At 44.4% G+C, this 22,533-nt stretch overlaps 1 protein-coding gene across 1 annotated transcript in view; it reads right to left on the bottom strand.

Annotated features, from left to right (window-relative positions):
- LOC124037783 (xenotropic and polytropic retrovirus receptor 1 homolog) overlaps positions 1-22,533 on the bottom strand; it is a 114,032-nt gene that overhangs the window by 6,760 nt on the left and 84,739 nt on the right. The window contains exons 3-11 of the mRNA XM_046352830.1: positions 20,765-20,866; positions 15,102-15,319; positions 14,112-14,261; positions 10,902-10,985; positions 9,974-10,055; positions 9,599-9,786; positions 9,150-9,329; positions 6,820-6,988; positions 3,464-3,658 (exon numbers count right to left, since the gene is read on the bottom strand). Of these exons, the coding sequence (XP_046208786.1) occupies positions 3,464-3,658; positions 6,820-6,988; positions 9,150-9,329; positions 9,599-9,786; positions 9,974-10,055; positions 10,902-10,985; positions 14,112-14,261; positions 15,102-15,319; positions 20,765-20,866 (1,368 nt within the window). The remainder of the gene's footprint in view (positions 1-3,463; positions 3,659-6,819; positions 6,989-9,149; positions 9,330-9,598; positions 9,787-9,973; positions 10,056-10,901; positions 10,986-14,111; positions 14,262-15,101; positions 15,320-20,764; positions 20,867-22,533) is intronic.

Below are 22,533 nucleotides of genomic sequence, written 5' to 3'. Positions count from 1 at the left end.
GACACGGACTCCTAGCAAGACAAATAAAGGTTATTGAGTCAGGGAAGGTGACATGTTGATTTCACATGGCTGATTGGTCGTGAATCTGCGTAGAGAGATATTACTACCTGTGTGGTTGGAGTATCATTTACATTCATATGAATTTCTATTGCAGATACCGGTAGTTAGATCTGAACTCAACCTACGACTTAATATGAAGCTGATCATAATAGGCAGTACGTCCCAGGGATAGTGTGGTCGTAACAGGGTTGAGGCAGAGTTCAGTGGGTATCATGACCCCGACAGGGGGGAGTGTGAGAACAATTTGACTTAAATTCGAAGTCTTTCATATGCAGTGGTTCAGGCAGCTACCGCTGTGTTTACGTAGACAATGTGTGTGTCTATGTGAGTGATAAAATCCTATTCAGTCAGCCAGTCTGGCCCTGGGTCTCATCTCCATTCCAGCAGCATCCGCCAGAGATGTGTTTCGCCACAGGCAAGTTATTACAGCTCACTCTCATCCAGCTAGTCCATCCTCTTCCCCCTGCCTCCACCCCTCCCTCTCTGCTCTCCTTCCTCTCTCAATCTCCTCTCATATCAGATTTTTCGCTGATCCTTCACACTAGTTCTACTTTTTATTGCATCTTCATTAGTGCTCGACTCTCACTTCCTCAAAAGGTCTACTATTCCTCTTTGTCTCAGTCTCACCTAGACCATGTAATCTACCCGATCCATTGTCCCTCCTATACTCTATCAGTCAGTGAGTGTCCTTCCACCAGAATTATGCTACTCGTTCCTGCTAACCTTGCAGTATTACTCTCCCCACGGCCTGGGCAGTTCATGAAAGCATTCCTAAGGGCTTACATTTGCATGACTGCTCAGCTCTCCTGCATCTAAAGCAGCATTTAAGTGAAGCTACTACTGTACAAGAGCAGATCCCATATTGATCCTGAATAAAGTCTTTGGCCTTACTGTCAGGCTTAATATCCTGTAGTGCTAGGGACTATACATCCTAAAGTCTAAATCAGGAAATCCCCCATTTCTACATACCCTGGAACATCAAGTGGGACGGCATAAACACCATTGTTCTTTGATGTATTTATAGATTATTATTACTTTACTGATCTGTTCACAGGACTGCCAAATACTTCTCTGCACAAATTCAGTCTTTCACCTGTATTCATTGACATGAATCCATCTCCATTACTATATCGTAATACCTAAATAGTAGGAGGGTACATTTTACCCTGTGCATCGATTCACCTTATACATCTTTTGCAACGTGAGTAGAGAACAATTCTCTGTGGGAGTGGTATAATACTGGGATCAATGAGGTCACAAAGCAACAACAGAACACTCCTTTGTGGATGTACAATGGAGGTGACATATCTATACACAACCTGGTAGTCCTGCCTGCATTTCCTGTGCTGATTTACTACCACTGTGCACGGCATGAACATTTGATTTATTTTATTTTATTTTACTAGGCAAGTCAGTTAAGAACAAATTCTTATTTTCAATGACGGCCTAGGAACAGTGGGTTAACTGCCTGTTCAGGGGCAGAATGACAGATTTGTACCTTGTCAGCTCAGGGGTTGGAACTTGAAACCTTCCGATTACTATGCCAACGCACTAACCACTAGGCTACCCTGCCAAACATGATTCAATACTGGCCGATGATCATTATGCGTTCTGTTCTGCTGGTGAAACAGATGCTGTGTCATTTGGGTGTTCCGGTCCAGGCCTAACTCTATGTATCCCATTTACTGTGTCACAGCAGAACTGTCAAACTCAGGGGCCGAGATGCACCACTCCTCCACATCTGCCTGGACTTCAGGCGGTAGGCTTATACAGCAGACATAACAACATACAGTCTAGCAACAACAAAGAGCACTGGACTGAACAATTTAATGACCATGGAGAACATGCTTCAAATATCTATGGCCACCCTGTGCATTCACTTTCTGTCAATTCTAGATTTAGTAGCCATGCCAACGCAGGTGAAAGACAGATGGTTAACTGGGCATTGTAGTCTGGATATTCCCTCCATCCCTTCTCATTTAACGACCCAGACTCTACCTCTTCATTCAAAAAGAGGGGGATGAAAGAGGTCTTCACACAGCATATGAAATGAAGAGTGCCCATTAGTCCAGGGTCCACAGGGCTGAAGACTAGAGGTACGGACGGAGTGACTGGAGGAGGAAATGCCCTTAATGGTCTCGTTTCCTAACAACCTAAAACCTCCTCACTGCCTCCAAACCCACAGCCAAACCAAGAGTCAGGTTACAGAAGAAACACAGATATTGATTTAAATTTATATTGAAAAATGAAGAAAAAAATCATGCTGTGAATTAACATTTACCATTTTCAAAGGTTGAGCTGAGATTTAAAAGCTGGCATTTGCACAAATATAACATATTGACCGTTGATGAACAAGTTTATAAATAATGAAATGGCAAAAACCACTTAGCAAAACTGCTTTGAGATTATCGACTTGGAAAAAGATCCAAGCAGCCAAGATGAGATAGCAGAAAGGCTGAATGTTGAAGGGATGTCTTTGTACACTTCCTCTTTTGTGACAATGTTTCTGAATCAGAATGATCAGCGGCTAATTGCAGAGCTGGAGAATAGTGTCTTGAATTCTAATGACAAGCTTTAACTTCCTTGATACTAAATGGTATCCTCCCTCTCTCGCGACTGAAATGTTGAGCTTTGTACTTTCTCCTTGCTATTATAATGAGGCATCGACTAACAGAAAATAAATCCAGGGTTGACATCTTTATTCCAGTGACAAACCATTTGCACTCAAGTTCATCTCTGGTTTCTGTTTCTTCATACAGCTTGTGATGGTCTGAGCCTCAGCATTCAGCCTGACACTCCCCTCCCATCACCTCAAAAGCCCAGTCTGTAGTCTACAGCGCAATAACACATCTGCTAATACTCCACTTCCAATGATCCTCCCCTGACTGTCCAACTGGCTCAGAGAGCTGGTTGTCTCCTTACCTTTGTGGGTGCTGTAGAGAGCTGGTTGTCTCCTTACCTTTGTGGGTGCTGTAGAGAGCTGGTTGTCTCCTTACCTTTGTGGGTGCTGTAGAGAGCTGGTTGTCTCCTTACCTTTGTGGGTGCTGTAGAGAGCTGGTTGTCTCCTTACCTTTGTGGGTGCTGTAGAGAGCTGGTTGTCTCCTTACCTTTGTGGGTGCTGTAGAGAGCTGGTTGTCTCCTTACCTTTGTGGGTGCTGTAGAGAGCTGGTTGTCTCCTTACCTTTGTGGGTGCTGTAGAGAGCTGGTTGTCTCCTTACCTTTGTGGGTGCTGTAGAGAGCTGGTTGTCTCCTTACCTTTGTGGGTGCTGTAGAGAGCTGGTTGTCTCCTTACCTTTGTGGGTGCTGTAGAGAGCTGGTTGTCTCCTTACCTTTGTGGGTGCTGTAGAGAGCTGGTTGTCTCCTTACCTTTGTGGGTGCTGTAGAGAGCTGGTTGTCTCCTTACCTTTGTGGGTGCTGTAGAGAGCGGCGAAGGTGACCACAAAGAAAGTGGTGGAGTATTTGCCAGCGTTGACAAGGTGAGGGAAAGCTCGCTTGGTGTCGCGGTACCGACGGAGGCACTGCACGAAACGGAACCAAGCGGGCAGACACTGGATGATGGCACGGAGACCGTAGGAGTAACTATGGCACGTGTAATCACCTGGTTGGAACGGGGGAGAAAATTAACAACAACATAAACATTAAAACATTTATCAACCACATCCATATTTACATTATGTATATGGTTCTGGTATCAACCACATCCATAATTACATTGTGTGTATAGGTTCTGGTATCAAGCACATCCATATTTACATTGTGTATATGGTTCTGGTATCAACCACATCCATATTTACATTGTGTGTATAGGTTCTGGTATCAACCACATCCATATTTACATTGTGTGTATAGGTTTTGGTATCAATCACATCCATATTTACATTGTGTGTATAGGTTCTGGTATCAACCACATCCATATTTACATTGTGTGTATAGGTTTTGGTATCAATCACATCCATATTTACATTGTGTGTATAGGTTTTGGTATCAACCACATCCATATTTACATTGTGTGTATAGGTTTTGGTATCAACCACATCCATATTTACATTGTGTGTATAGGTTTTGGTATCAACCACATCCATATTTACATTGTGTGTATAGGTTTTGGTATCAACCACATCCATATTTACATTGTGTGTATAGGTTCTGGTATCAATCACATCCATATTTACATTGTGTGTATAGGTTTGGTATCAATCACATCCATATTTACATTGTGTGTATAGGTTTTGGTATCAACCACATCCATATTTACATTGTGTGTATAGGTTATGGTATCAACCACATCCATATTTACATTGTGTGTATAGGTTCTGGTATCAATCACATCCATATTTACATTGTGTGTATAGGTTTTGGTATCAACCACATCCATATTTACATTGTGTGTATAGGTTATGGTATCAACCACATCCATATTTACATTGTGTGTATAGGTTCTGGTATCAATCACATCCATATTTACATTGTGTGTATAGGTTTGGTATCAACCACATCCATATTAACATTGTGTGTATAGGTTCTGGTATCAACCACATCCATATTTACATTGTGTGTATAGGTTTTGGTATCAACCACATCCATATTTACATTGTGTGTATAGGTTCTGGTATCAATCACATCCATATTTACATTGTGTGTATAGGTTCTGGTATCAATCACATCCATATTTACATTGTGTGTATAGGTTCTGGTATCAATCACATCCATATTTACATTGTGTGTATAGGTTCTGGTATCAATCACATCCATATTTACATTGTGTGTATAGGTTCTGGTATCAATCACATCCATATTTACATTGTGTGTATAGGTTCTGGTATCAATCACATCCATATTTACATTGTGTGTATAGGTTTTGGTATCAATCACATCCATATTTACATTGTGTATATGGTTTTGGTATCAACCATTCTTACAGCTAAAACTGTTGTACTGTTCTGTTGGAATGGGAGGATGCCAGGATGGACATTAATGGATTTGTTGGACTCACACAGGTTGCTCCTGTGTGGCTCTGTTGGTAGAGCATGGTGCTTACAACATCAGGCTTGTGGGTTCTATTCCCATGTGGGACGAGTATGAAAAAGTACCAAAAAAATGTATGCACTCACTACTGTGAGTTGCTCTGGATAAGAGCGTCTGCTAAATGACTACTTAAAAACAAATATATATGTCTGTAGTCCCAGACTCATTGTCATTCTGCATTATGCAGCTCTCTCTCCATCCCTCCCACACACAGAGCAGTAGCAGCTAATCAGCATGAAAGTCACATTGCTGGACACTAATGTAGCAGCTATAAAAGAAACACCTGAAACTACATGCCCTACATCAGGGGTTCCCAACCTTTTTTCGTCATTTTGACCCCTAACCAAAACATTATGTAATTAACAGACCATGTTAACTTCTTTTAATTGGGGCTATGGCAGTCAATTGCAAAACATTCTAACAGTATTTTGAATTGTCTTCTCAACTCACGATCACATACTTTTCATTTGGGTGTCACGTTCTGACCTTAGTTCCTTTGTTATGTCTTTGTTTTAGTGTGGTCAGGGCGTGAGTTGGGTGGGTTGTCTATGTTCTTTTTTCTATAATTTGGGATTTTCTGTGTTCAGCCTGGTATGGTTCTCAATCAGAGGCAGCTGTCAATCGTTGTCCCTGATTGAGAATCATACTTAGGTAGCCTGGTTTCACTTTTGAGTTGTGGGTGTTTATTTTCTGTTCTGTGTTCTGTTGCACCGTTCAGGACTGTTCGTTTGTCGTGTATTGTTTTGGTTTCACTATTCATCCTTTATTAAATTACAATGAATACTTACCACGCTGCACCTTGGTCCTCTCTTTCTCCCGACGACAACCGTTACATTGGGGCTTAGACAGTCAATTACAAATAAGTCTGACATAATGTCTCATCTCACCACCACGGGACGAGATGGGTGTGGCTTGATGCACGTCGCGGCGGAACTTCTCTAAGTCAGGGGGCGTGGTCAACAGTGCGCACCTCATCTCTGCTGTCACACACGACATGGATCAATATCTGGTTTTAAATGTAGACAAGGGCACTGCTGAATCCAGATTCACACAGATATGAGCTGGCGAAGGGTACCGTGAGTTTTAATGCTCTGAGGGAGACGGCAGGGTATTCCCTTTCTGTCAGGAACCAAATCCTCTCCGTAATGACCCGTGAATGCTTTGTGTTTTTTCCGAATTTTGGAAAATCTTCCGCCACCCCATTTTCATACAGGCATCACTAGTTTGGGAACCGCTGCCCTAGACACTGGTCTTGACGAGAGGGAAAAAAAACTGTCGGGGTTGTTCTCTTCTGCACTGTTCAACCAATTCAGTAAATGTGGAGGAGGAGTTAAGATGGAGTGTCGCCTGAAAACCGTAACATCCAGTTGTTGGGGACTCGGCAGAGGCCAGCTGGACCCAAACGTTTCCAATCAATTACCTGGCTACTGATTTGTCAGGCTGCAGACTACTGAGGAGAACCATTAATGACTCATTTCACAGACAGACAGAACAGACAGAACAGACAGACCCCTCTGAACATGGACAACAGTGTCTATTGACCGGAGTCAGATCGAGCTAAACCATTTAGACTCCGTACATATCTCCCAAACAAAACTGTTAAAAATGAGTTCAAACAGAGCTGATGAACCAGCATAATATACAGGTAACATACATTCAGCTACTACCTCACTCCAGTCCTGTACTTAGACCATAACTAGTACCTAGCTAAAGGGAGCCAGCGCTCTAACTCACCGTTGAACATGGGCAGGAGGCCTTTGCGGTCGGTCCATTTGAGCTCAAAGCTGTAGAAGCAGATGAGATACTCCAGGTCCATCAGTACAATCACCAGAGAGTTGAGCTGGTCGGCCAGCCAGAAGTCTGCAAACTCCACGCGGTGGAACGGCGCTGTGAACACACGGAACTGGGAGACAGACAGATGTATTAGTCCCATACAAGACACAGGATTAAATACATATGCTAACACTGAAAGGGGGGAGGGGTTGCATTGCTTATCGAAATAGTCTGAGGTTAGGAAAACATTGACAGCTCTTCTGTCTAAAGTATACCTCTGCATACTAAAACTACTACAACTCCCATGCTTGTCTCACATGAAGGCAAAACAGACAGTACAAATTAACAAAAGAGAAGGGACACAAACGCAGAGACCTCGGCTCCAACCGGGTACACAAGACTTCAACGTGGAGGAAGCTCATTGTCATGCAGCTAATGAGGCTGTCATGTACAGGCTATTAGAGCAGTGGAAGGGGAGAGGGCAGAGCAACATGAGCTGGAACGTGTTGAGGGCATGAGCCCTGAAGCAACCAGCAGTCCTTGCATCTCCCTACAGTAAATGAACTGGTGGATACGTATGGAAAAGCCTAACGAGGCTCTAGTTGGAGTGTGTCAATCTCATTCAACAGGGCCGTCGCCACACCAGCAATAGTATCGCTGACACACCACACCGATCAGCACCGGGTCAGCTGAAGAGCAGTGCCTCTGCAGCGGTTTGATTTAATATAGTCTAATAAGATTGGGTTAACTAGTGTTTCAGGTATGGTTTTTGTTGGGACTGGATTATGTTATCTGGGGTCTGTGAATGAGACTGTGGCTGCATGGGAATGATCCTCTCACCCTCTTGCCTCCAGGTCAAGCCTGACATTTCACCAGCCCATCTCTCTGACTGCTCTGCAGCCTCACTATGCAGCCTCACCATGCAGCCTCACCCAGTCCCCATATTGTCTCAGCCGCAGTATTGATTCAACCTGTTATATACCAAAGCATTCGGGAAGTATTAAGACCTCTTCCCTTTTTCCAAATTTTGTTACGTTATTCTAAAATGGATTCAATACAAAAAAAGTCAGGATCGGGGCAAAGATGAACGGAGCAAAGTACAGAAAGATCCTTGAGGAAAACCTGCTCCAGAGTGCCAGGACCTTAGCCTGGGGTGAAGGTTCACCATCCAACAGGACAACAACCCTAAGCACACAGCCATGACAACACAGGAGTGGCTTTGGGACCTATCTCTGAATGTCCTTGAGTGGCCCAGCCAGAGCTCGGTCTTGAACCCGATCGAAAATCATTGGAGAGACCTGAAAATAGCTGTACCGCGACGCTCCCCAGCCAACCTGACAGCTTGAGAGGATCAGCAGAGAAGATTGGAAGAACCTCCCCAAATACAGGTGTACAAAGCTTGTAGCGTCATACCCAAGAAGACTCGAGGCTGTAGTCGCTGCCAAAGGTGCTTCAACAAAGTACTGAGTAAAGTGTCTGAATGTTTATGTAAATGTAATATTTCAGTGTATTATTTTTTATACATTTGTAAAAATGTCTATAAACCTGTTTTTGCTTTGTCATTATGGGTATTGTGTGTAGATTGATGAGGCAAAAAAAAATATTTAATCCATTTTATAATACGGCTGTAACGTAAACAAAATGTGGGAAAAGTCAAGGAGTCGCAATACTTTCCGAATACACTGTATGTGTGCTAATGAAGGATTTCTACCTGTCAATCTATGTCCTTATTGATCTCCACAACATCCCAATCGTACAAAGACATCCAGAGGATAACAATGATTTTAAATGTATTCATTGCGTAAACGAGCACACCAGGCAATCTGTCTCGCTTTGTTCCTTGATTTTGGTTAGCGCCTGTGTTCAGTGTGGGCGTGTGCATCTCTAGAATGGTGCACAGGCCCAAGTGGGGCACAATCAGAGCTGGAGAGGGCTGGGGATGCTTGGGAGATGGGGAAGGTTGGAGGTGCAGCATACTGATGGATCCATCCCTGTAATGATTGCACAGTCACAGCCGCCACATCCCCCAGGGGACACGCCTGTATCCTATTATCCCCCACCCCACTGGCCTCTGTCTCACACACACACTGAATCCTCCTAACCCCCATCACCAAAGCCAGCAAACATCAGACAAAGAAAAGATAAGCCGAATACATGGAACACAATATAGAATGTGAGATAGGTATCAAATACAGTGTTGTACACACACAAACACCAGTTGAGTCAGGTTTCATTGTACTGATATAGTATCATCATTATATTGCAGTAGTTCCAGTGGAGAAGGAGCTCACCAGCAGTTTGAGCAGCCAGAAGCGGGACTTGTAGTAGCCAGTCTTGAAGGGGTTGATGAGGAAGAGGAGCATGAAGCCGTAGAGGATGAGAGGGTTGACCTGCATGGGCAGCATGGTGTACTCAGAGTACAGACAGGACAGGATGCTCAAACACCACAGCACCCCCAGGAAACCAGCAATCTACAGAAGACACACAGGCATTAAACTATCAAATACTCAGTAAATCTCCTTTATAAAGCAGTATACACATTGTCCTTGGAAATATGATCAGAAAAAAAAACCCTAGTGTATGTCTCCAGATTCGTATTGATTATTGACCATTTTTTATCTCCATTATTCAGGGCATTCTCCTCCGGTTGGTCACGCAAGAGGATGTCTCCTCTCCATTATTTTCACTACTGTCTGAATTCTTGCTCATTATCCTTGTGCATCCCCTGGTTCTCCCTTACCTCAAACAGGTGCTGGTGGGAGAGGTTGCTGCGAGGGTTCAACTCGAAGATGAGCACGTGGTTGACCCCCGCCTGGCGCCAGCCGTAGGTGTTAATGCCCAACAGGAAGAGGAATTCAATCAGCAGGAAGCCACCTCGGTAGATACGCACCAGAGGCCACACGTTCTCATACCGGATGAGTACAGCACCTGAAAAAGAATAATAGCAATTCGATCATGTCAATCTCCTTCAAATATCTGAAGCTACAATACAGTATGCAAAACTAACTTGAGTTCCCCCTAATGCCAAGTCTAAATTGTAAGCCTCATTTCCTCTGTATCTGTTATCTAACCCCCAGTAAAAAGCCCTTAATAGCATGGTTGTGTGTGAACGTACCAGTGAGGAGGAAGGAGATAGCGAGGACTATGAAGACCCCACAGTAGAGGCCAACGCGGAAGGTAGTCCAGGCTAGAGCAGGCTGCAGGAAGGAGCAGAGAATGACAGAGATGAGCAATTACCAGTTACTACACCTGCGTGACTGCAAGTCTTCTAGGCTCCACTGGAACGTCAGGCACACAGCTGGAGAACCGCACTAGGCATTTACTAATTCATTTCGCTTGACAGATAGACACACTTATCCAGGGAAGCAGAAACCTTTTTCTGGTTGTGCTGCAGTCAATTCGATGCACGGTATTGGAAGAGTATATTAAAGTGTGTTATCATCAAGTACTTTGGTGTGTGCTAAAAATACAAGTCATATAAAGGTGCCCACGGGGAATCTGGACAAGCCATTTGGATCTAGCACAATTCAGGCTGGGCATGACATTGATATTAATACAGCTATAAATCTGAGGGATATGTGATGGGGATGCATTTTCTCATCCCCTGTGGAAAAAGTCATTTGTCCGGCCTAGTTTGGAGAGCCTCTTACAGGATCAATACTGTGGGGATAAATAGAGTGTGTGTCACACACACACACACACACACACACACACACACACACACACACACACACACACACACACACACACACACACACACACACACACACACACACACACACACACACACACACACACACACACACACACACACACACACACAGCAGACACACACAGCAGGAAAGAGATGAAGAGTGGGAAGTGCGTTGAACTGTCATACAACGTTAATGTTGATGAGATGCTGACACGAGCTGGAATTATGGCGGGATAGATCTAAAAGTGATTGGTTAATGGTCCACTAACTAAAATACACACTATACTGACTTGCTATCCCCCTTTCCCTTTCCCATTCTAATAAATCTATGGTGCAGTCACTCTCTCACCTGTGCTGCCCCCAGTGGAGGCACTCTCAGCCTCTTCATGGCTTTCTGACGGTCCCCTCCCTCCAGCTCTGTGGTCACCAAAGCCTGACAAACAAACACACAACAAAGACATGTCAAAGGTAGGTCTATTACTCAAATAGAGGGGGGGGGTTCAAATAGTCTGGGTAGTCATTTGATTAGCTGTTTGGGAGTCTTATGGCTTAGGGGTAGAAGCCTCTTGGACCTAGACTTGGCACTCCGGTACCGCATGCCATGTGGTAGCAGAGAAAACAGTCTATAACTAGTGTGGCTGGAGTTTTTGACCATTTTTAGGGCCTTCCTCTGTCACCACCTGGTATAGAGGTCCTGGGTGGCAGGAAGCTTGGCCCCGGTGATGAACTGGGCTGTACGCACTATCCTCTGTAGTGCCTTGTGGTCGGAGGCTGAGCAGTTGCCATACCAGGCAGTGATGCAACCCGTCAGGATGTTCTTGATGGTGCAGCTGTAAAATCTTTGAGGATCTGAGGACACATGCCAAATCTTGTCAGTCTCCTGAGGGGGAATAGGTTTTGTTATGCCCTCTTCACGACTGTCCTGGTGTGCTTGGACCATGTTAGAGATGTGTACACCAAGGAACTTTAAGCTCTCAACCTGCTCCACTACAGCCCTGTTGATAAGAATGGGAGCGGGTTCGGTCCTCCTTTTCCTGTAGTCCACAATCATCTCCTTTGTCTTGATCACGTTGAGGGAGACTTTGTGCACCACACGTTCAGGTCTCTGACCTCCTCCCTATAGGCTGTCTCCTTGTTGTCGGTGATCAGGCACTGTTGTGTCATCAGCAAACTTAATGATGGTGTTGGAGTCGTGCTTGGCCGTGCAGTCATGAATGAACAGGAAGTACAGGAGGGGACTGAGCACGCACCCATGAGGGGCCCGGGGGTTGAGGATCAGCGTGGCAGATGTGTTGTTACCTACCCTTACCACCTGGGGGCGACCCGTCAGGAAGTCTAGGATCCAGTTGCAGAGGGAGCTGTTTAGTCCCAGGGTCCTTAGCTTAGTGATGAGTTTTGAGGGCACTATACTGTTGAACGCTGAGCTGTAGTCAATAAATAACATTCCACATAGGTGTTCCTTTTGTCCAGGTGGGAAAGGGCAGTGTGGAGTGCAATAGAGATGGCATCATCTGTGGATCTGTTGGTGCAGTATGCAAATTGGAGTGGGCCTAAGGTTACTGGGATAATGGTGTTTATGTAAGCCATGACCAGCCTTTCAAAGTATTTCATGCCTACAGACGTGAGTGCTTCGGGTTGGTAGGCAGGTTACCTTGGTGTTCTTGGGCACATGGACTATGGTGGTCTGCTTGAAACATGTTGGCATTACAGACAGGGAGAGGTTTGCCAGACAGGAAGACACTTGCCAGTTGGTCAGTGCATGCTCGGAGTACACGTTCGGGTAAACCGTCTGGCCCTGTGGCCTTGTGAATGTTGAGCTGTTTAAAGGTATTACTCACATCGGCTGTGGAGAGCGTGATTACACAGTCGTCCGGAACAGCTGATGCTCTCATGCATGTTTCAGTGTTACTTGCCTCGAAGCAAGCATAGAAGTTATTGAGCTCGTCTGGACCTCGTCGTGTCACTGGGCAGCTCTCAGCTGTGCTTCCCTTTGTAGTCTGTAATAGTTTGCAAGCCCTACCACATCCGACGAGCTTCGGAGCCGCTGTAGTACGATTCGATCTTGGTCCTGTATTGGCGCTTTGCGTGTTTGATGCTTTGTCGGAGGGCATAGCGGGATTTCTTATAAGCTTCCAGGTTAGAGTCCCGCTCCTTGAAAGTGGCAGCTCTCAGTGTGAATGTTGCCTGTAATCGATGGCTTCTGGTTGGGGTATGTATGTACAGTCACTGTGGGGACGACGTCCTCGATGCACTTACTGATAAAGCCAGTGACTGATGTGGTGTACTCCTCAATGCCATCGGAAGAACCCGGAACATATTCCAGTCTGTGCTAACAAAACAGTCCTGTAATTTAGCATCTGCGTCATCTGACCATTTTTATTGGCCCGAGTCACTGGTGCTTCCTGCTTAAATGTTTTGCTTGTAAGCAGGAATCAGGAGGATAGAATTATGGTCAGGTTTGCCAAATGCAGTGCGGGGGAGAGCTTTGTATGCATCTCTGTGTGTGTAGTAAAGTTGGTCTGGAATTTTTTTCCCTCTGGTTGCACATTTAACATGCGGATAGAAATGAGGTAAAACTGATGTAAGTTTCCCTGCATCAAAGTCCCCGGCCACTAGGAGCGCTGCCTCTGGATGAACGTTTTCCTGTTTGCTTATGGTGTTATACAGCTCATTGAGTGAGGTTTTAGTGCCAGCATCGGTCTGTGTTGGTATGTAGATAGCTACGAAAAATACAGATGAAAACTCTCTAGCTATATTGTGTGGTCTACAGCTTATCATGAGATTCTCTACCTCAGGTGAGCAAAACCTTGAGACTTCCTTAGACATCGTGCACCAGCTGTTGTTTACGCATATAAGCATAGGCCCCTGCCCCGTGTCTTATCAGTGGCTGCTGTTCTATACTGCCGATAGAGTCTATAACCTGCCAGCTGTATGTTCTTAATGTTGTCGCTCAGCCACGACTCAGTGAAACATAAGATATTGCTGTTTTTAATGTCCCGCTGGTAGGATATACGTGCTTTCAGTTCGTCCCATTTATTTTCCAGCGATTGAACGTTAGCTAGCAGGACGGAAGGCAAAGATAGATTAGCCACTTGTTTCCTGATCCTCACAAGGCACCCTGATCTTTTTCCGCGAAATCTCAGTTTCCTTCTCCAGCGAATGATGAGGATCTGGGCTGGTCAGGTGTCTGTAGTATATCCCTCCTGTCCGACTCATTGAAGACCTACTCTTCATCTAATCTGAGGTGAGTAATTGCAGTTCTGATGTCCAGAAGCTCTTTTCGGTCATAAGAGATGGTAGCAGCAACATTATGTACAAATAACGCAAAAAAATAACAAAATAGCATGGTTGGTTTCATTCCAACCATCATGAAACGTTTAGAATGCAACACAACATATCCAATTAGAGTCAAAGACCAGGATCAGACTACGCTAGAATGAGAAATTTGGCCTATCATGATTGTACCTAGCTAAAATAGACAGAGTAAACATGATTGGAAAATAGTTAACCTCAAGAATGCCTAGACATCCACAGCCATGGGCTTCGGTTCCATACGTACCTCTGTCTCAGAGATGAGCTGAGTGATCTTCTTACAGGTGTAGAAAGGGGCCACCTCCACATGGGCCACACGCCAGTCAGCCCCGCGGGGGGTCTCCAGGATCTTATCATGCTTCTTCAGGATTTTACGGAAACCTGTGAAGTTCAGATTCTGGGAGAAAGACCAATCCTGGGGTTAGGGTTAAGGAATTGAATTGAGCAAGAGCTGCAGAGAAACATCAACAGGAGACAATGTCTGAAAGGTTATTCTGCTGAGATAAAGAGAGAAACAGAGAATGAAATTGACACCAATAAAGAGAGATGGATAGAGAGAGACTGAGCTGTAGAAAGACATGTTATGCTTATAGCAGCATCAAACAGAAAGAGAGGGTGTGGAGATAAGCTGACTGGGTCTCACTTGGTAGTTATGCAGCAGGATGAGGCGGAGCTAGTATCTAGGCGTAGTATGCAAGGTTTAGGGTTAAGGGTACTAACTTGGTAGTTCTGCAGCAGGATGAGGCTGAGGTAGTATCTATGGCAGGTGTTTGCAACAGGTGGCCCATAAACGGCCCGCAAGTCATTTTTTTCGAGCTCCCCAAAGGTTTTTTGAGAATTTTAGTTTTTGGTCAAAAATATTTTCCATCAACAGGAATTCAGATATTTATTTATTTAGGAAATCTGTTCCCAAGTATTCCTACTAATAAAAAAGAGGCATACATTATGTGATCATGTCTCAATGTAATCAAGGTATGAAATTATTGTTATTTTTAAATACAATCTCTTTTTGGGCTTAGTTGTGGTCAATTTGCAGTGTACAAAGTATTATAGTTATTACAATTCCCCGAACCTCCAACAAAAATCAACCCGCGGCTGAATCTAGTTGTCTAACCCTGATCTAGGGTTAGTGTGTAGGCTTTACATTTAAAGGTACTTACTTGGTAGTTCTGCAGCAGGATGAGGCGGAGGTAGTATCTAGGGGTCATGTGTAGGGTTTAGGGTTAATGGTACTAACCTGGTAGTTCTGCAGCAGGATGAGGCTGAGGTAGAACTCGGAGAAGGCCAGCTGCAGGTCCTTGATGTTGCGGTGTTTGCAGCGCTCCTCCTGGGACAGGTGGAACACCGTCTTGCGTTTGCGGAGGCCTGGGGCATTGCTCTCCCGCTGTGCATCCAGAGACGACTGCAGCTCATTCTGCAGGGTGGCGAAACGCCTCTGTGCTTCAGCAAGTTTCTCTGCAGGAGGAAAAATATGGAAAACAACTGAGTGAGCAACAGTGTCATGGCTGCAGTATGCCTAAGATATAACTCTCAACAGCCCTGCAGGAAGTCCAGTCGAGAGGTAAACACTCCTCTCCATTACGGGGGAAGCGGAAGGGGAGTATTAAGTTCTTTAGACATGTAAATGCAGCCCTCAGCAAGCCCATTACCAGGGTCAGAACAATGTTAATTTCCCTCCTGAGAGAGGGACAGCAGGGCAGGGAAGAACCTGAGTGGATCTGGAGCATGGCCCACATTCTCCCCACCTTGCCTTGGCCTCACCCAGCCTCACTGCACCCCAGTCCCTTTCCCACTACCACATTCCTGGACTGGACACCTCAAGCCAAGCTCTGACACATATCCTCCACTGTCCCCTCAGCCTCGGGCTGCACTCTGCAGCCCACCACACATCCTATTAATAGGCAAAAGCTGAAGACGGATGCTTTTGGAATAGACCTCCTCAATCCTGATTCACGACTAGACCACCTAGTCAAAGCGGTGATGGTGGCCTAGCACCGTCTCATGTTGCCCACGGTCAGTGAGGACAGGGGTGTTACATTAGGTGCAGTGGGTTCAATGGTTACTTTACCGCTCAGTTGCACACACAGCCTCTGGATTTCACAGGAATGCCTGAAAAGCTGTTCTTTTGATTGCTAAAATTAGAGTAATCCCTCACAGAATAACAGGTAGATTATGTCACTGTCTACTCTGTCCAGAGGGCCTCCTATCTGCTCTGCATGGATCAAGTCATGACATAACATGAGGCGTGAAAAAGTCCAGACTCACATACTTTACCTAGGTAGGAAGAAATGAAGCCTGATTAGCTGTGTGTACAGACAAAGGTGGTAGATATGTATGCAGGTTGAAGAGACTAATAGAGGCTTTAATGTCTGAACTTTGCCAGGAAAACCCACAGGTAAAATATTGTCTCTAGAGTCTATATTTGAGGATACATACAAATATTTTAGATATAGTGACAGCTCTTAACAGAGACTGTGTTGTGCTTCGGTTTTTCTCCCTGGAATAGAGTTAAGTCACCATGGAGCAGTGAAATTAAGGGGGTCGATGACCCCTTTCAGAAGAGAGAGGCTGCTTGCCACAGCTCTCTGCGGAGAAGAGGAGTCTCTTATGTAAAACTCACACATTGAACACAACATGAAAAGAGGGAGATAACGCTGTCTATCCAGCAAGATTCAGTAATTGCTTGTTTCATCCCAACATCCGGCTAGGAGGATTGAGAGGTTATGATGCGGCAATCTGGAGTCATGGGTGAAGTGAATGGCTGGGTTACATGACTGGGTTATATGACTGGGTTACATGACTGGGTTACATGACTGGGTTACATGACTGGGTTACATGACTGGGTTACATGACTGGGTTATAACTGGGTTACATGGCTGGGTTACATGACTGGGTTATATGACTGGGTTATATGACTGGGTTACATGACTGGGTTATATGACTGGGTTATATGACTGGGTTACATGGCTGGGTTACATGACTGGGTTACATGACTGGGTTATATGACTGGGTTACATGACTGGGTTATATGACTGGGTTACATGACTGGGTTACATGGCTGGGTTACATGACTGGGTTATATGACTGGGTTACATGACTGGGTTATATGACTGGGTTACATGGCTGGGTTACATGGCTGGGTTACATGACTGGGTTACATGACTGGGTTACATGACTGGGTTACATGACTGGGTTATATGACTGGGTTACATGACTGGGTTACATGACTGGGTTACATGACTGGGTTACATGACTGGGTTATATGACTGGGTTACATGACTGGGTTATATGACTGGGTTACATGGCTGGGTTACATGACTGGGTTACATGGCTGGGTTACATGGCTGGGTTACATGGCTGGGTTACATGGCTGGGTTACATGGCTGGGTTACATGGCTGGGTTACATGACTGGGTTACATGGCTGGGTTACATGGCTGGGTTACATGGCTGGGTTACATGGCTGGGTTACATGGCTGGGTTACATGACTGGGTTAAATGACTGGGTTACATGGCTGGGTTGTGCTATTTTAGCAATGAGCATTCTCCCGTAGCCTAACTGATGTAGCAAAGTGGCTAGCCTATAGATGGCTGAAATATGGGGTTGCCTGTCTAACTGCATTTGTTTAGGCTACCCCAATGGGCTAGTCAATAGCTAACCTTAGATCACAAACTAAGGCAGAACAGTGTTGTCGCAATAACATTATTTTGACTTCGATACAAATGCCAGCTTAATATAACTATACTAAATATGATTATTTCTCTTGAACTAGATCCGGGGTATCTATATGAATCCATTTAGAACAATGCAACTTGGAATGCAATTTAAGTCCCAATAGCAATATTTGGTTGAGCAATTTTTTTTAAATTAGGAGAAGAATCACTTTTGCTTACTGAATATATTGGCTACACCATTGGCAATGAACTGGCGGTAAATTATGAACGACAAGAGTGCAGGCTACGTGTAGCTGGGATGTGAGGTGATCACATAGGCTGGTGGCGATAAATTGATACATTGCAGCACTGATGCAGTATATAAACGTCGCCTGCACAGGAGAGACAGAGGGAAATCCATGAATTCATTCACACAACAAACCTCTCTTTTGCAGAACATGTGTTCCATTGGTCGAACCACAGGTTCGATAGGGGAGGCAAATGGGAAGTTTGGCTAAGATAGGAAAAATAGGAAAAACTGCAAAACGGTAAATGTAAACCAGGAAACAACACACTATACCCTCCCCTGTACAAAGCAAAGAAAAACAGTTACTCCCTCCTCCCCCATTTTGGACCTCCCCCTCTCCCTAAGTCATTTTAGAACCGTCCCTTATTGAGCAACAGTGATGGGAAATCATTGTTTTCCAGAGGAAATAAAAGCGAGGAGCAACAGGATTTTCGTCAGAGTCCCAGTTCTCTTTGGCAGTCCAACCTGGCCTGAGTTTATTTCAGCTTCCTGCAAAGCTTCAATGGGGGATGGGGGATGTTTATTGGAGAAGAAAAACAAGGAAAGGCTTTAAGGAAAGGCTAATTCAAGTGGACACTAATGAATGCACCTCTTGAATACTTTGTTGACTTCCCATCTAGCTCGTATTATTACCAATAAAGTATGTGCTTGATAGTAATGATTCAGAATATATCGAATGTCCATGTTGCCAGGCAGCATCATCCCATTAAATGCAGTTCTACTAACAGCCTCTAGGGGCAGCAATGTTTCCTTATACCTCAGAGAAAAGGTTTATAAGCAGTACTGCATATGACATCTCATGTCACATGAGGCATATATACTCCCTCCCTGAAATGAACCAGGCCTCCTTTGCTAATTTGATCAGCCATGCTTAAATCAAAGTTCCCCGCATTAGACAAAACGTCACTTAGTTGGCACACAAGTAAAGCTCATCACTCTCCATGACACACAATGTACAACTGTATACATGTGCAAGACGTCAAGGCAATTACTAACTACTCCCAATGCACTGCAGGTTGACAGTTATGGCATTAGAAGTTAGCCTACTGACTACCTAGGAATTGTAGTTACCAAACAATACTCCTTACTATTTAAAGAGAATTTCCCCTCTCTGATACAAACACTCAAAGCAAACATACTATTTGGGAGAACTCTCCCAATTTCTCTGCTCGGAAGAATTAATGCCATTAAAATGGTCTTCCTCCCACAATTGCTCTACCTATATCAGAACATCCCAGTATTCATACCTAAATCCTTTCATAAACAACTGGACTCAATTATCAATCCTTTCATCTGGGATTATAAAACACACAGGATAGGTAAAAAACACCTCTGTAAATCCAAGATGGAAGGAGGATTGTCTCTCCCAAATGTTATATTTTATTACTGGGCCGCTAACCTCCGCGTTGTTATGTTTCTGCTGGATGACGCACTTCCGGAATCCAGCTGGCTTAGTATGGAGCGTGAGGAGTGTCACCCCTTCTCTATTGGCGCTGTGCTATTGTCGCCTGTCAATCTGGAGATGTCACTTTATTGTAACAATCCTATAATACATAGCACAGTCCGAATCTGGAAGCAAATTAAAGTCCACTTTGAGCTTAGACCAATGTCATTCATGCTCCCTGTCGCCAGGAATCCCTCGTTTGCCCCTTCTAACCTTGATAACACCTTTGAGCGATGGGGAGAGTTGGGGATAAGTACCATAGGGGATTTATACATAGAAGGGACCTTTGCTTCCTTTGAGTTGCTGAGGGAAACTTATAATCTTCCCAGAAGTAATTTTTTCAGATACCTACAAATTAGAGACTACGTTAGAAAACACCTCCCTACATTTGGGAATGCTAAACCTTCCATGTTTGACGGATGCATAAAAATATGCCCCACCTCAGATAAACTGATATCGCGTCTATATGATGCTTTTCAATCTGTTAGCACACCTTCTACAGATGCCATCAAGGCAAAATGGGAGGAAGAACTAGGGACTGACATTTCTGTGGCAGACTGGGAAGAGAGCTTGGGGTATATCCACACACGCTCCATTAATTCCAGACATAGTCTCATACAATTCAAGGTATTACACAGATTACACTATTCCAAAACTAAACTGCATAGGATATTTCCTGATACATCCCCTTCATGTGATAAATGTCAGGCTGCGCAGGGTACACTACTCCACTGCTTTGCCCTATGCTCTAGCTTGCATGGTTATTGGTGTGGATTTTTTGGGATCCTCTCTGAAGTTTTGGAGACTTCAATAGATCCAGACCCGCTTCTGATAATCCTGGGAGTATCTGAGTCCCTAAACGGATTAACCAACCCCCAAAAACAACTAGTCTCTTACGGTCTCATCTCGGCAAAAAAAACTCATCTTGTTGTTTTGGAAAAGGAGGGAAGCGCCCTCTACCAAATTATGGCTCAGTGAATTGGCAAACACTGTACACTTAGAAATAATTAGATATATTCTGAACAATAAATTATCAACATTTGATCAAATCTGGCAGCCTTTCCTCTCCTACTTGGACGAGTCGGCGTTGTGAATTTGTACTTATTAACGCACTCTCAATTGTAATATTTTAATCTACCTTTGGGCAGCATGTGCTGGCCCTGCCACCTGAGCAGTTGGGGGGAGGGGGAAATAAGTGGGGGATAGGGGGGACATCTTCCCTCTTTCTTTCTACGTGTCCTTGTTTTGTATGTCGTGTTTTGCACCCAGGGCTCTGGGTCTTGTTGTTCCTGTCTGCTCTTTTATGTTTAGATAAGAATACCTGTCTTGTATACCTATACACCATTCTTGTGTGTGTTTAATAAAAAATATTTGAAACAGAAGTTAGCCTACTGTGAGTGGGAAAACTGCAGATGCTCAGGGCCAATCAACAGGATGGTCTCACTTAGTCAGAGAGAATAACTTGCATAGCAGCACTGCTCCATCAAATAGGCCTACCTGAATAGAATGTGTTGATCTTCAGAAGCTCTTTCTCACAATTCTGGAAAAACTTCTCCTCAAACTTGGCGTAGTATCTCTTGACAGTGTCTTCATCTGTGACTGGAGAGGGAAAATAGAGAGAGAGAGAGAGAGAGAGAGAGAGAAAGGTCAGTTTTCAGAGAAGAGGTACATTAGCTGCTTATCATAACAATTTTCGACAAAAACACAATACGTAACCAATCAGAAACAATTCTATTTTTTGGGTGAGATATAAAAAAAGAAACAATACAGAACATACACAAACATCAAATACATCAGACCTGCCCAGACCCACGTGCTCACACCCCCATCTCCAGCGCCCACATCACTCTCCACCACATGGCCTCAAAACAGCACCATGTTGTTTCTCTCCGTTGCCCGCGCACTGTCAACATTTAGAAAATAAAGCATTTGACATTTCCATTGTGTTAACAACGGAAGATTGGTTGGTTTTCAGTTTTTAACTATATGTTTTTTCAAGATGAGTATCCCTCTTATGCCATGTCTTCAAATATTCAGACAGACTGATTAAAAGTACATTTACATTGTAATACTTCTGACAGCCAACTTTCTAACTCCGCCCATAACCTATGGACTTTATAACATTGCCAGAAGGCATGGACTATTGAGTCATTGTTAGTATTACACTTAAGACATGACTCTGCCATTGTGCTGTAGAATTTGTGAATTTTGTCTTGTATAATAAATTCTATACATTAGTTACACTGGTTTAAGCGTAGATTTTCGTTAACTGTAATTCCCATTACTTATGTTCCAACATTCCCTCCATATTGTGCCAATATCAGGTCTTTTTAAGTCTTGGTTCCATCAGCTTATATATTTTTTTCTAAGAGATTGTCAGTTGGATAGGCTTTTAGATATGAGAAACAATTCATGAACACAAACCTTTATGGAAACCAGTTTTTTGTGCAACAGTTCATGAATATGGTAATTGTAGACCGAGAGGAATGTGAGCATTTTTTTGGAGAAATACAGTTATCTGTTGTACTCATCCACATCCTTCAGGCTGATTCTCCTTAGACAACAATCCGTTTTAAGGTTTAATGTCACTTGCACAAGTACAGTGAAATGCCTTTCTTGCGAGCTCTAACCCCAACAATGCAGTAATCAATAACAACCTCTAACCTCTGGCGGGCAGAGATAGACCGAGAGGGGTGACCCGGGTTGATAAAGTGGAGCCCAAGCCTCCTCTGCTAACTTCGCCTAGGGTAGGGAGACAGGGAGGCCCTCTCACCGGGAAAGAGACTCATACCGCGGGAGAATCTAAACCTAGAACGCGCGGTGGGAGTTAACCCACCCTGTGTGGTCAAGAGAAGATCCAATGACTACCCGTGTGTGAGTGAACCTAGTAGGACCGTCTGGGAGGCGGCCCACACTGGTCACCTCCACAATTGACCGAGTTTCTAGATAGCCTAGTGGTTAGAGTGGATGGGGCGGCAGATAGCCTAGTGGTTAGAGTGGATGGGGCGGCAGATGGCCTAGTGGTTAGAGTAGATGGGGCGGCAGATAGCCTAGTGGTTAGAGTGGATGGGGCGGCAGATAGCCTAGTGGTTAGAGTGGATGGGGCGGCAGATAGCCTAGTGGTTAGAGTGGATGGGGCGGCAGATAGCCTAGTGGTTAGAGTGGATGGGGCGGCAGATAGCCTAGTGGTTAGAGTGGATGGGGCGGCAGATAGCCTAGTGGTTAGAGTGGAGGGGCGGCAGATAGCCTAGTGGTTAGAGCCAGTT

Source organism: Oncorhynchus gorbuscha, linkage group LG06 (assembly GCF_021184085.1).
Source record: "Oncorhynchus gorbuscha isolate QuinsamMale2020 ecotype Even-year linkage group LG06, OgorEven_v1.0, whole genome shotgun sequence".
Taxonomy (NCBI): Eukaryota; Metazoa; Chordata; class Actinopteri; order Salmoniformes; family Salmonidae; genus Oncorhynchus; species Oncorhynchus gorbuscha.
This window is presented reverse-complemented; position numbering and strand designations above follow the sequence as displayed.